The sequence below is a fragment of the Camelus dromedarius genome, chromosome 9 (assembly GCF_036321535.1).
Source record: "Camelus dromedarius isolate mCamDro1 chromosome 9, mCamDro1.pat, whole genome shotgun sequence".
NCBI classification, from domain to species: Eukaryota; Metazoa; Chordata; class Mammalia; order Artiodactyla; family Camelidae; genus Camelus; species Camelus dromedarius.
The window spans coordinates 5,519,314-5,534,133 of NC_087444.1; the positions used below are offsets into that span (position 1 = coordinate 5,519,314).

The 14,820-nt window shown below is 34.9% G+C and overlaps 1 protein-coding gene across 7 annotated transcripts in view; it reads left to right on the forward strand.

Annotated features, from left to right (window-relative positions):
• The window catches only part of PTBP2 (polypyrimidine tract binding protein 2), a 70,291-nt gene that overhangs the window by 21,680 nt on the left and 33,791 nt on the right, over positions 1 to 14,820 (forward strand). For all 7 annotated transcript variants that reach the window (XM_031457653.2, XM_031457654.2, XM_031457655.2 and 4 more), the window contains exons 3-5: positions 2,167 to 2,242; positions 10,112 to 10,284; positions 11,275 to 11,418. In XM_031457653.2, the coding sequence (XP_031313513.1) occupies positions 2,167 to 2,242; positions 10,112 to 10,284; positions 11,275 to 11,418 (393 nt within the window). The remainder of the gene's footprint in view (positions 1 to 2,166; positions 2,243 to 10,111; positions 10,285 to 11,274; positions 11,419 to 14,820) is intronic.

A 14,820-nucleotide genomic window follows, 5' to 3' on the forward strand; every position in this document is an offset into this window, starting at 1 on the left:
TGGGAATGCAAGATTGCATAGTCACTTTGGAAAACAGTTTGGTTGTTCTTACAAAACTAAACATCCTTTTACAATACGATCCAGCAACTCCTTGGTATTGATCCAAAGGAGTTGAAAACTTATGTATACACAGAAACCTGCACATGGATCTTAATAGCAGCTTTATTCATAATGGTCCAAACATGGAAGCAACCAAGGTGCGCTTCAGTAGGTGAATGGATTAATAAGCTGTGGTGCATCCAGACAGTGGGGTGTTTATCAGCAGTAAAGCAAAATGAGTTTTCAAGCCATGAAAAGACATGGGAGTACCTTAAATGCACGTTACTAAATGAAAGAACCCAGTCTGAGAATGTTACAGGCTGTGTGATTCCAACTATTTTCTGGAAAAGGCAAAACTGTGGAGACAACAGAAAGATCAGGGGCTTGGGGGTGGGGTGTGAATGTGGATGAATAGGCAGAGCATAGAGAATTTTTAGAGTAGTGAAAATACTCTGTATTATATTATAATGATGGCTATATGTGTCATTACATATTTGTCCAAACTTACTGAATGTACAAAATCATGAATGAACCCTTAGGTAAACTGGACTCTGGGTGATTGTGCTGCGTCAGTATAGGTTCATCCTTGGTAATGAAGGTACCAAACCGGTGGGGGATGTTGATAATGAGGAAGGCTGTGCATGTGTAGGGTCAGGCAGTATATGGGATATCTTTCCCTTCTCAATTTTATTATAAATCTAGAAGTGTCCTAAATTTTTTTTTAAACTAGGAAATATTTTTCTTGTTGATAGTGAACCAGTGATGCTTATCAGCCGTTCTTAAACTTGAGCATGCGTCAGAAGCGACTCAGGATTGCTGGGCCTGCCCCCAGCGTTTTATTCAGTAGGTCTGGGATGGATCTGAGGACAGAGATTGCTAACAAGTTTCCAGGTCTAATGCTGGCCTAGGGACCACACTTTGAGAATTTCTAAAGTATTTAATTCTGTATATCATGTCCTTATAAAACAGGGCCAGCTGAATCTTCCATACTTTGATAAAAAATTAAACTTGATACAAATATGATACCAACATGACTTGATAGTATGTTTTAATTTTTCTCATGCATGTATTTCTCTGAGCATGATGCTAAGGGATAGAAAGCTTTGAAAACAACTAGGGAGATGATGTGTGAATGTTTGTTTACCATTTTGAAGTTATAATACAACTTATTAAATGTGAGTTTAAACACAAATTAGCATAAAGTTTATGGTTAATTTGGATTTTTTTGGACTTTATGAAATGCTTTGGTAAATTGTCTCCTTTATACATTTTTTCCATTTTGGTGGTTGCATTCAACTTTGTACTGATTGATTGTTTAAATCAGCTAGTCTTGATTTAGTTATTTTAAATATTAATACCCATGTATGTAAATATACACATACTTAAAATAGGCAAAACAAATGATTTAGCTGTTTTAAATATTAGTCTGTTCACACATACTTTTGTAAATACACAGATTTTTTTAAATTGCTGAAGCAACATTGGCTGGTTTGAACAGCTGTGCGGTTCTTCGACCATGTGACTTACAGCCTTTTCTCTAAAAGAATTAAAGACATGATTCAATCTCTTTTTATATTGGCAGAAAGAAATTTCTCATTCCATCGATTTTGCCTTTGCTTATAGTGTTCTAGATAGTGAAGTATATACCTAATTGTTTAATTTGAATGATGGTGCTAACAGTGAGTTGTCCAACTCACCAGTGTAAAGTTCTCGTTTTCTAAATACCTGAGTTACCTGGATGAATAAAGGGCTCTGAGGTTGGAGGATTCACAGAATGTCTGTGAGAAAGTCTGGCTGCTGTGACATTAGTTTGTTTATTTAAAAAAAAAATGATGTAATTCTCCAAAGCTTTGATTATGGAACCTAGTCATTTTTCCTATCGTCGTTTGGATTTAGGTGAAAGAAAGGAAGGAAACACTGTCGATTTTGTGGAAAAGGAAGAGAGATGAATAGGAAAATGGAGTTGACTTTTTATTTTAGGGATTAAAATTTTTATTCTTAATTGTGTAACACCTGACATTGGTTTTTCAGTAACTATTTGAAAAGTTACAGGTAAGTGACAGACTTCCAGATTAGTATTTTTGAATTTAAAAGGAGTCTTACGCTATTTGTTTTTGTTTTTTATAGAGAGGATCTGACGAACTACTCTCAGGCAGTGTTCTCAGTAGTCCAAACTCTAACATGAGCAGCATGGTAGTTACAGGTAAGTGTTCCTCTCTTGTAATGAATGTTTGGGTGTCTGTTTGCCATTTTACAGGGCAGAACGTTAAAACTAAAATTGAGTGTGTTTTACCAGAACAGCCTTTAGTTTTAAATGTTTTATGGAAAGACATTTTAGATGAAATTTTACTAGAGTGTATATCTGTCAAGTGAAAAAGCCTGAAGGTTACTTTTGTGGGTAAGTAAATCTGATTGCTTTTTTTGAAAAATCACAGAAATAAAATTTTTTTCTTTCATGTTACCAGTTCCCTCACTCTCACCCTTTTTGTACTTTGTGTTTAGCTTTTATATTTGTGTATTATAGAATATTTTTAAGTATTTCTTTTCTGTCCTACAAATCCTAAAGTCTGAACTGTAAATATGTACCAGAAGATTCAATTACATAGTTGTCTTTTTGTGCAGTCTTTTTTCTTTGCTGTAACAATATTTTAATTCTTTGAATTGATTTCCTTTATGTTATTTTCTTGGAAATGTAAGATGATTTATTTAATCTTCATAATTAAAATTTTTTTCCTTTAATTTTATGTCTGAAACAATGTTTATTGTTCGTAGTATCTGTTGGTTGTTTGTAGTGTCTGTCTATAAATATAGACTAATTTTTAGACTTTAGTTTTATGATAGATGGACTAAATTTGAATCTGTTGATGACTGAATTAGTTTGCCTTATAATCTGATATTTTACATTATTTACCTAAAACCAAAGTTTCATTTTTCTAAACCCCTTCCTGAATTACTTGTTTGAGGAATTAATTATATTGGGCAATACAGAGACTGTAAAAGACTTGGAAGCATTTAAATTTTTTTTAGGTAGCCATTGCTTATGTAAATGTACACACATACACGTCCCTGACAGTTAAATAAAACATATAATGAAGTACTTACCAAATATAGTTATAATGATGTTAAGATGAATTGGTCCACATATCATTATTACTGAATTTTCTGTGTCATGATTATGAAGGAAAATCACTAGGCCATGATTTTGATAGTCAGGGTACTATGTACAAATAATTGGGCAAATAGGATCGAATATCTATCTCTGCTTTACTGGTTTCATTTTTTTTGAAATAGTACATATAATGATTGATAATGGAAATGTTTTTAAAATTAGTGTGTAGGGCTATGACAGAGTACTGGTAGCAGCCTTTCCTTCTCTCCATCTTCCCCCAAAATCAGAAACTATAAAACTGAATAAAATACGTGGGACAGCTGTTGTTTGGAATTGATGAGTAAACAGTACAAGATCATCCTTGAGATACAGGGAGCATATGAGGTGAGAGTCGCATGAATACTTTGGCTTTTCTGCCTTGGGTACCCTGCTGTTGTAGCACAGGGGGGTGGAGCCCCAGCAGAGCAAGGAGGCCTCATTGTGATGAAGAGACTGAGATTGGAATTCAAAGCTGCTGAGACATGTGGGATTTGTGGAGAAAGACCCTGATAAAGGGAGTTGTGCAGGGGTTTGGGCATAGGTCAGAGGGAAGAATTCAGTGTGGGGATTCTCACTTCATTCAGAATTTTGAGTAATGGCAGGGCTGCGTATGTGCAGGCTAGATTCTGATGGTCTATCAGAAATGACCTGCTCTGGGGCTAAGAGCCAGAATGGCATTTCCATAGGTTGTGTGATGTGAAAAGTCAGAATGCGGACGTCTTGCAAGGTAGTGTCTCAGACGTTCAGTTGAGACTACAGAAAGCTCAGGGCTTAGGAGAAAGAATTGTACACTATAGTAGTGACAGCCTAAGTTAAGAAACTATGATAGTGTAGCCTGACAAGACATAAAGGTTTCACCGATAATTTAATTGCCTGCCTAAATAAAACAGCACCCCTTAAGGAAGACAGCATGATTCAGTCTTCCCACAACTGTCATCCATGATATCTTGGATACCATCAAAAATAACAAATCACATGAAGAAGCATCAGTAGGAATAGACCTCAGTATGATACAGATTTTGGAATTCGCAGGTAAGTGCTGTAAATATTTTTAAAGCTATAAAAGAAAATATTGAAATAATGAGTGAACACATGGAAGAATGTGTTAAGAGAAAAGAACTATAAAGAAAGCGTAAAGAAATACTAACTGAAAAATACAGTGTTTGAAATGAAAAATTTACTGGTTGAGACTAACAGCAGATTGAAGTCAACTGAAGAAAGGTTAGTGAACTTGAATACAGTTTGATAGAAATTATTCTGTTTTCAAGAAAGAAAAAATGCATCTTTAGGACAATTAGGCAGGCTCACATATGTGTAACTGGAGTTTCAGAGAGGGGGTAAAAGAATGGGCTAAATATACATGTAATTGAAGCTGTAATAACTGAAAACTTATAAAACTTGAAGAAAAATACCAAGTTAGATTAAAAAAAACATGCTAAGGCATGTAACATTCAAATTATTGAAAACTAATAATAAAGAGCAAATCTTATAAACAGACAGGAGAAAAGATACCTCACAGGAGGCTAACACCTTGCATTGAAATGAAAGAAGAGTGCTTTAGACTGAATGGAATGACACTAGACAAAAACTTGACTCTGCAGGAAATAACAAGGAGTACCAGTAATGGAAATACATAAGCACAAATTAAAAAGGCTGTGTCTTAATTTTTTACATTTCTTTGAAAGATTGTTTATCAAAGAAGCCTTTGGAATATGTGATTCATTCTGTACATAGATGTTTATATGACAAGAGCACAAAGTGAAGATAAATGAAATTTTACAGTTTAAGTTTCCTGTATTTTACATGAAATGATAAGAGTGTTAACTCTTAACATAAGAAAATTCTGGTAAACTGAGGTTGAATATTGAAACAGTTTCTTTGAAAAGACACAAAGAGGTATAATTAAAAACTAATAGAAAGTTGGAGGGCTGGTTCAGTGTTATCAAAAGTTACTATAAAGCTTACAGCGATCAAAATTGCGTATTAGCGTAAAGAAAGATAAACAGATCAGTGGGACAGAATGGAGAGTCCATAAATAAAGCCACACAGCTATAGACAACTGGTTTTTGATAAAAGTACAAAGGCAATTCAGTGAAGGAAAAAAAATACGATTTTTTAGCATATCCATATGCCACCAACAACAGCAACAAACAACTTAGATCTATACTTCATACAAAACTCAGCTCCAAATGGTCTGTGATATAAATGTAGAACCTAAAAATTATAAAACTTCTTGGCAACCTAGATCAGATTCAGTGCAATTCCTATCAAATTACCAATGGCTTTTTTCACAGAACTGGAACAAAAAATTTCAAAATTTGTACAGAAACACAAAAGGTCCCAAATAGCCAAAACAATCTTAAGAAGAACAGAGTTGGAGGAATCATACTCCCAGACTTCTGACTATACCACACAGCTACAGTAATTGAAACAGTATGGTACTCGCACAAAGACAGACACACAGATCAGTAGAACAGGACAGAAAGCCTGGAAATAAATCCACACACTTAAGGTCAATTAATCTGTGACAAAGAAGGTAAGAATATACAATGGAGAAAGTATAGTCTCCTCAATAAGTGGTTCTGGGAAAACTGGACAGCCGCACGTAAAAGAACAAAATGAAAACATCCTCTAACACCATCTACAAAAATAAACTTGAAAAGTATAAAACTACTAGAGGAAAACATGGGCAGAGTACTCTTTGACATAAATCATAGCAGATTCTTTCGGATCCACCCCCTTAGAGTAATGAAAATAAAAACAAAAATAAACAGATGGGACCTAATTAAACTTAAAAGCTTTTGCACAGCAAAGGAAACCCTCAACAAAATGAAAAGACAACTTATAAAATGGGAGAGAATATTAGCATATGATGCAACTGACGATGGACTAATTTCCAAAATATACAGACAGCTCATACAGCTTAATATCAAAAAAAACAAGTAACTCAATCAAAAAATGGGCAGAAGATCTAAACACATCTCTCCAAAGAAGACATACAGATGGCCAACAGGTGCATGAAAAGCTGCTCAACATTACTAATTGTTAGAGAAATGCAAACCAAAACTACAATGAGATAGCACCTCACACCAGTCACAATGGCCATCTTCAAAAAGTCTACAAATAATAAATGCTGTAGAGGATGTGGAGAAAAAGGAACCCTTCTACACTGTTGATGAGAATGTAAATTGGTACAGCCACTATGGAAGATAGTATGGAGATTCCTTAAAAAACTAAAAGTAAGACTTACCATATGATCCAGCAATCCCACTCCTGGGCACATATCTGGAGAAACCTCAAATTTGAAAAGATACATGCACCCCACTGTTATTTTGCAGCCCTATTTGCAATAATCAAGACATGGAAATAACCTAAATGTCCATTGACAGATGACTGGATAAAGAAGATGTGTGTGTGTGTGTGGGGGGGGGTGTGTGTGCACACACACACACACTGGAATATTATTCAGCCATAAAAAAGAATGAAATAATGCCATTTGCAGCAACATGGATGGACCTAGAGATTATCATATGAAGTGAACTAAGTCAAAGACAAATATATACCACTTACATGTGGAATCTTAAAAAAATGATACAAATGAACTTCTTTATAAAATAAATAGTATTCACGAACACAGAAAACAAACTTAATCCAAAGGCGGGAGGGATGGATAAAGTAGGAGTTTGGGTTAATGTATAAAATAGATAACCAACAAGGGCCTACTATATAACCGAGGGAACTGGATAGTCAGTACCTTGTAGTGTCCTATAGTGAAAAAGAAGATAAAAAGGAATGTATATATATATGTGTATATATGTATATATATGTAGAACTGAATCACTATGCTGTACACTTGAAACGTAAATCAACTGTACATCAATTAAAAAAATATAAGTTTTTGTTGGTTTGAATTTGTGAGTGGAACAGCATCCTCCATAAGCAAAAGGTTTTTAAGAAGACTGAAAAGTATATGAAAAATGATGTAATTGAACATTTCTACAATTTATATGCAACTAGTAAAAGCATTGCAACATCCATTATTGCATAAATTCTTAAAATTTATTTTAACTGTTCCTTGTTTTACATACCCAAACCAAAAGTTTCTGAATTTACCTGGGAAATGAATGGAAAGGGTCATGGAATGAAGTCCGAATTATTGTACTTGGCCTTCTAAAGGATCATAGGTTTATAACCCAGAAAGACCTCGTCTTGCATACCTCTCTGACAGAGTAATAAATGGCATACATGTTTTGTAAGCTGAGGGACACACGTTTTGTGCCCTTTTTCTTTCCCAGGGTTGGGGTATTTTTATTTATGAAAGTAGGCTTAATTATATAATTAAAGAAGTCATTTCCGAATTTTATATTCTCATAGTACTATTATTTAAGATTAAGACTGTCGTAATACATAGCACTAAAATATGAGTATGTAGTAGCCGCCCTCTCTGAAGCTGTCAATAACTGAGAGGAGTATCGGATAGTATAAAGAGCGAGAATGTAAATGTTGGCAGTGGAGTTGGAAGAAAGGAACAGGTTCTCCTTAGGCCATTATATATTATGTGAAGCTTTTCTTTGGGGTCCTCCTGTAGTGTAGTGTGTTGAGAGCACAGGCTGTGGAGTCATACTCCCTGAGTTTTAATCCTTTTTTTTTTGCCACTTCCTGTCTTTACCACTTGGTAGCTCTCTGGCCTTGGCTAACTTGCATAGCTGTGGGCTGTAAGTGGGGTTGATGGTTCACAATAACAACCTTAGAGTTGTGAAGTACCTGGCATGTAGGCTACCCTCAGTGTATGTTAAGTATTAGCACAAAAAAAAGTAGAATCTTATCTATCTCAAAAAAAAAAAAGTTATCTTCTCTGTTAAAACTGTCTCCCCTACCTCTGTTTCTTTATTTTCAGCTCTCTTATTCAGCATTCACTGTCTAGAAATAACCCAACATAAATTCAAAACAAATAACCCTTGTATATCTTAATAGGCTTGGGCAGGCTTTTGTCTTTGGGGGTTCATATTCTGAGAATCCTTTGAAAAGGGAAGCCTTTTTTCTCCCTGTATGTGTTGTGATAGGTAGTGTCTATTGTGTTTTTTCTTGCCTTTTACCCAGAAGGAAAATGACTAAATTAGGAAAAACTGAAATTTGCTGTTTTGAGTTTCCTGATACCATAAGCTGTAACTCATAGGAGGACTAGGTTGAATTATGAAATGCTTGTTCTTGTTGCTCAAACAGATGAAAGAACAGGAGCACAAGCTATCAGGAATCTGTACTCAGATTGCTTTTCTAAGAAAAGGCTTTTAAAAGAATGTGCGTCTGTGTGCCAGTTATGTGTGTTAAGGTACATGTGTATTTCTGATTACCTGCTCTGGTTTACATTATCATTTAGCTGACCCAGTGAAGATTTTGTGAGATAGATGCCGCAAAATACGAAATTCAGTCTCTTTCTTCTTTCTGACAAGTGTGGGTGCCTGTGCACACACTAATCTTCGTTACCTATGAAAGGATGTGTGGAGAGCTTTTTGAAGTTTTTGGTATTTCTGGAGTGAAGAAGAGCTAGATAGCAAGATTTTTCTGGTAATGTGTTCAGAAACCAGAGCTCACTACTCTTCGTGCAAAATCAACCTAAGGGGATTTTTAATTAATTTGCTGTCCGTTCATGTGTATAAACTTGAGGGAAACTCTTGGACTGTGACTATTGACACTTCAAGGTACACCTATCAAGTGAGTTCACGTATTATCTCTTGATGATCTAATAAAATCACTATCACATCACCTTCTAATCCTCTGCTAAGTTACTTTTCGTGACATTCCTCTGCTTTATTTTCTTCATAGACTTAATCACTATAAGAAACTGGTTCGTGTCCTAGGCAGTCCACCTCTCCCATTAGACTGCAGGGGAGCATCGGAGATCATCCTGCTTTCAGTTCACTGTTGTACCCCCAGAACCTAAAACAGCGCCAGACACATTTTTGATACTCAATAAGTGTTTAAAGAATCAATGTTTGAGTACATTTTTAAGACACTTAGAAGATCAAGATAGTCTTAGTGTTTAATAGTGGTGAATGTTTTAGGGGATATACCATAAAGTAGCAAAAATTATATGCAAAATGAAGTATGTTTCTCCGTGTGTAAGGATTCTTCATTTTAGTTACAGTCTCGGAAGTAGTCTTTAGTTCTTAGAAGATTAAGAACCACCAAAGTACCAGTTATTGTATTGCATCTTCAGTAAATTTGATTTTTTTCATTTTGTTTTGTTTTTTGTTTTCATTTTTTGGTGAAGCTTTGGAATAAAAGGCAACTACTTTGTTGGTTAAAATATATCAGTTTACTTTAAAGCTCAGAGTAACAGAATAAGATAATTAAGTCCATGAATGATTTACAGTAGGTAGATGTTGATAACAACAAAATATTTAAGTAGAGGATTGTAAGCCATAATGTGGAATGACTGCGTAATTATTTTTACCGCATCGCCTTCTTTGATCGCATTTTTTAGCATACCTTCCAAGTTGAACAGTTTAGAATTTCTCAGGTAAAATTATAATCTCTTATTTTTGCTAAGTCAGATTTTTCACTTTTTTTGGTGTTTCTCTTAGTCTCTAGTAAGCTGATTGAATTGTAAAATAATTGTGTTCTATAGCCATTGGGCCATTCTTTGTGAAATTGTATTTTAATATTTTTGATTATCACTTATTACTCCTCACATACACTGTTGAGAAATACAGTTGCCCAATAGTAATATAATTGATAATTTCACTTAGTAGTAATTGGTGGGTATGATTTTCTCCATTACTTTGAAAGCTCAGAATTGGACTTTTCAGGAGTTACTCAGGTATGTTCAGCTATGTTTGTAAGTTCTTTGTTAAAGTTTTTTTGTGGTTTTTTTTTTTACACGAATAAGGAAAATTAATAAAGACTTTTTTAAATGTCTTTCAGCCAATGGTAATGACAGTAAAAAATTTAAAGGAGAAGATAAAATGGATGGTGCTCCTTCTCGTGTACTTCATATTCGAAAATTACCTGGTGAAGTGACAGAAACTGAGGTTATTGCATTAGGCTTACCGTTTGGTAAGGTGACCAACATCCTTATGCTGAAAGGAAAAAATCAGGTATACTTCTTTGAGAATTTACAAAACGTTAACCCCGAAGCTATCCAGCAGGTGTGAATTAGCTATCGCCTGATTAGAAGGTGGTATATAGTAAGTTGCTTTTCTCAGAGAACATGACAGAAGTCTTACTCTGACTTTCCCTGGTAGCTGTGTTCGGGAAGCTAATGCTAGGGAGCTAAAATGAATAAATCACCATAGTTTTCAAATTTTACCTTTTGAATTCACTTTAGGACTCAACTCTAATTGAACCATTGTTCAGTGACCTCGTGGGAAGTACAGATGAAGTATTTCTTTTATTGTGGCTTTGCTGTTTGTAATACCAGAAATCAGTAGGGACACTAGTAGCGTCTTGTCCTCTAAGCTTATTCCAGGGAAATACTTATCTGATAGCATTAGGAAAAAAATGCAGCCATTAATTCTAGATATTCTGTATTGAATAGATGCACTGGTAGCAGTAGGGCCCAGATATATTAAAAATCAAATTTTGTTTTAAAGTTTCTAATGATGCCATATAGAAGAATTTAGAGAAGTTTAATATTCTCTTAAATATAGTTAATGTTGCTAATAATCTGATACTTAATTTTTTTCTTTGTCTCTATTAAATTACACTGCTTTAAAAATGACTTGGAGATCTCTTATGTACTCTTAAGTTAGGAGTGGTAAAATTTTGGTGCTAGAAAATGTTTAGATTTTACTTCCTCTAGCCTTTGTTGGGGGAGGTATGTTTGTGGTGTGTGAAAAATCAGAAGTGGACGGCAAGTCTTCCATGATGTGCTCAGAGAGCTTTCTTTCGAAGTTAGCTTTAATTGTATACTTAAATTTCAATAAAAGATTTCTACTTCTACCTGCTAGGGCATCTAAATGTAACTTGAAAGGCTATATGCTAGACACTGATCTTTCTAATGAGCTAAGTAGATTACACAGACATTGAAGTTCACCCTACTTGAGTTTAATTCACAGTATTAAAATTTTTGCTATTTGAATTTCCAGGCATTTTTGGAACTAGCAACAGAGGAAGCAGCTGTTACTATGGTTAATTACTATTCTGCTGTGACACCTCATCTTCGTAATCAACCGATTTACATCCAGTACTCCAATCACAAAGAACTAAAAACAGATAATACATTAAACCAAGTGAGTATGTGCAGCACACAAATAAAATGGCCCAGAACATACTAAGAATCTCATAAACATGGTAATAGAAAATAAGAATGTTAACCATTCAGAAGATCTTTCTGTGGGCAGTTTTAAAAACTATTTTTACAGTATTTTCTTGCAGTATGTCCCTACGTAGTAAATATTATGTTAATTTATAAAAAGTATATACAGCCTGTTATTTCTGTATTTCAAGTTGGTACTGGATACTAGTTAAATAGTATTTTTTCAGAGCTTTTAAGGTTCTCTTTCTTTGTGCAAACTAAAATTTTCGTGTAGACACTGTCTAGGAGGTAGGACTTAAGCATCAGCTGTTCATATAGCTCTGCTGCTTAGACTTGAGTGTATGCAGTTCAGTGCCTTTGGTTATTTGACTTTTTATAGGTCTGAATTTTTTATGGAAAAATTCTTATGAAGATGTATTCATGGTTTTCCTGGAGAAAAAAATAGAAGAATATATGAATATATTGATCTTTTAAAAAATGATGTAGAAGATATTATTCAAAATTGATTTTTTAAGGAAAAATATAAGAACGGTTTTAGATGTAAATACATAGGACTGCAGTAAAAACTGGTCTGAAAATTTAAGCTCTTTTAATGTAGTTTTTAGCTAGTTACATCTTTCCGTTTCAGTAAAATCTAAACTGTGTCTAGCTTTTGTCTTATTCAATATTTAATGGAAAATAATTCCTTATAGATTTTAACCTTTATAAAGGGTAACAAGATATTTTGATACTTTATGAAAAATAATCTTGTAAAACTTTTTGCTTCAAAGATAAGGCTAAAATTTCAATTGTTTTTGTTTTTATAATCTGGTGATAATTTTCATTTCTTTTGAACCAGAAGTTGTACTTCTCAGAATTTATCACAAGGGCAAATAGTAAACGAAAATATTTATTCTTTATTCTTTTTACATGGAGTTTAAATAGCATTTAATATCCCAACTTTATTCTGCGTGTTAGTATTTCCAGTAAAGTAATTCATGAATGCACTCTCATTCTAAAAGATTCAAATGGAATGATGTGTAAAGGATAAAGATAAGGCATCTATAGATAGATGCGTGGTTGAGGAGGGGGAATTTGTAATTTTAAATAGGATGAGCAGTGAAAACCTCATGAGGAGGTGATGTTTGAGGACCAGACTTCAGCGTGGTCAGGGACTACGGCACTTGCTACAGACACAGGGATCAGTTAAAGCAATATTCCCTCTGTTGGAAAAGCAGTTTTTGGTAGCCATATTTTTTATTTTCAAAAGCCCTTTAATCTTCTTTGATCCTCCTTTTTACATTGCACTTGGTCATACTTTGTGACTTCACAGTTCTTTAAGAATACTGATCAGTGGTGTTTTTTTAAATACTTCACTGTATCTCTTTCACTAGTCTTAGTTGTTATGTTTATCTTGTTCTCTCTCCTCTTCCAACCCCCCCCCATTGTCTGTTTATATTTCAGAACGGACAGTTAGGTTTTATTGGACTTGGATGCTTTCCTCTAGAGAAATGAGGAGTTGGATACTAAGCTGTGATTCCCCCCAAATGCCAGAGATCTTTATTCTTGGCAACAGAACTCCCTTTGAAGTTCATTTTAAGGAAGCATTTAATTGTTATTGTTGTTTAATTATGGGGGGTATGGTTGAGGGTGGGGAGGAAGAGGAGTTCAGCTGTTTGTTAGCAGGACTTTCTGTTAATCCTCTTGTTTTCAGCTTCTCTCTCCTCTTGGTGTGCCTCCTAATTTCTACTCTGATTCCTGTGGCTACCGGTGCAAACCCTGTATGCTCTGTGTTCACTACGTCTTCTGTCCATTTGGTTCCATTCATTTTCTGTGTTCCAGGAATTTGATTAAATTATTCTCAGCTAGTGATGCCCTTCTGTCTTCAGTGTCTGTATTTATTCCATTTTGTATTCGTTTATAGGCATTTTAATAGGTTTTTGTAATAGAAGAGGCAAATGAGTGTGTCAGCCATGAATTCTTCCATAACCTTTGGTCAGATTATAGATTATCAAGTCCTGTGAATTCACTCTTCTCGGTATCTGCCCACTTTTCTTCATCTTTCTGCTACTTCAGTAGCTCTGACACAATCATACCTTGGCTATTTTACTAAAATAGCTCTCTTATTTGTCTACTCTGTTACTTCTTCTTCTTAAATTCTTTCTCTCTAGTACAGCCAAGTATGTATGTGTATATACACTGTCTTTCTAGAATGCACAAATCTCACTAAGTTACTCCCTTGTAGCACATCCTTTTCACGCTCAGGATAAAGGCCATTTCTGAGATGACTGCTGTTTACATCTGAGGAATCCTCTCACCCTAGCTGCCAGCGCTTCTTATTCCAGTAGTAATTGTAGATCCTGTAACGTGGCACGCTTTCTCTTGTTTTGTCTTTTGAGTCCATTTTGTTTCTGTGCTGTCACATTTGCCTGGAATATTGTGGCCTGCTTGCCTTTGCACCATCTTTCCATCCTACCCTTCATATGCCCCATTGTTAGACACCTTCAGGTTTCCCGTTAGCTAGTTTCCTTCAAAGCTATGCTCTGATCCACAGAGTGGATTAGGTTTGGATTAAGAACCTTTAATACAAATTAAAATCATGATGAGATACTGCCATCTACTACTATATTGGCTAAAATTTAGCCAGGTAATACCAAATGTGGGAACAAATGTAGAGAAGCTTGAACTCTCGTAAATATGTGATGGGAATGTAAATTGGTAGAATCATTTTTAAAACCTTGAAATAATCTACTAAAGCTGAGCATATACATATTCTTTGACTTAGTAAGTCTACTGATTACATACCTGAAAAAACACATACAGAAGTGCATCAAAAGATGTATATGAGAAAGTTCATGGCATACTGTATGCAATAGCCCAAAGCTGTAAATGATCCAAATGTTCAGCAGCAGTAGAAATTGTTGTGGTATATTCATTCATTGGAATACTGTCTGGCAAAAAGAATGAACAAGCTACTGGTGCCTCCAGAACTTGGATGAACATAAAATAATGTTTACTGGAAGAAGCCAGACCAAAGTAGAACAGGTACTATGTGATTCCATGTATATAACTGGAAGAAAGAAAGCATGTATATGGCTCCTGGAGAGTTGGTAATGTTCTGTTTTTTACCTAGACTGTCCTTTCACAGATAAATTCGATTTGTGATGTTTTATGGCTTGTATGGAGTATGTATATACATACGTGCTTGTACCTGTAGATGGTATCTGCGGAAGGATACCCAGGATAATACTGGTGGGGGTGAGTAGGGCAAAGCAGACGGGGTGACGGGGGTTGCAGAGGAAGCTACAGTATTGTTCTAAGTTGTGATAACTTCCATGCTTGTTATGTAATACACGAAGGTATGTAAAAATGTGCTCCCTCATGAAGAAAGGGATGC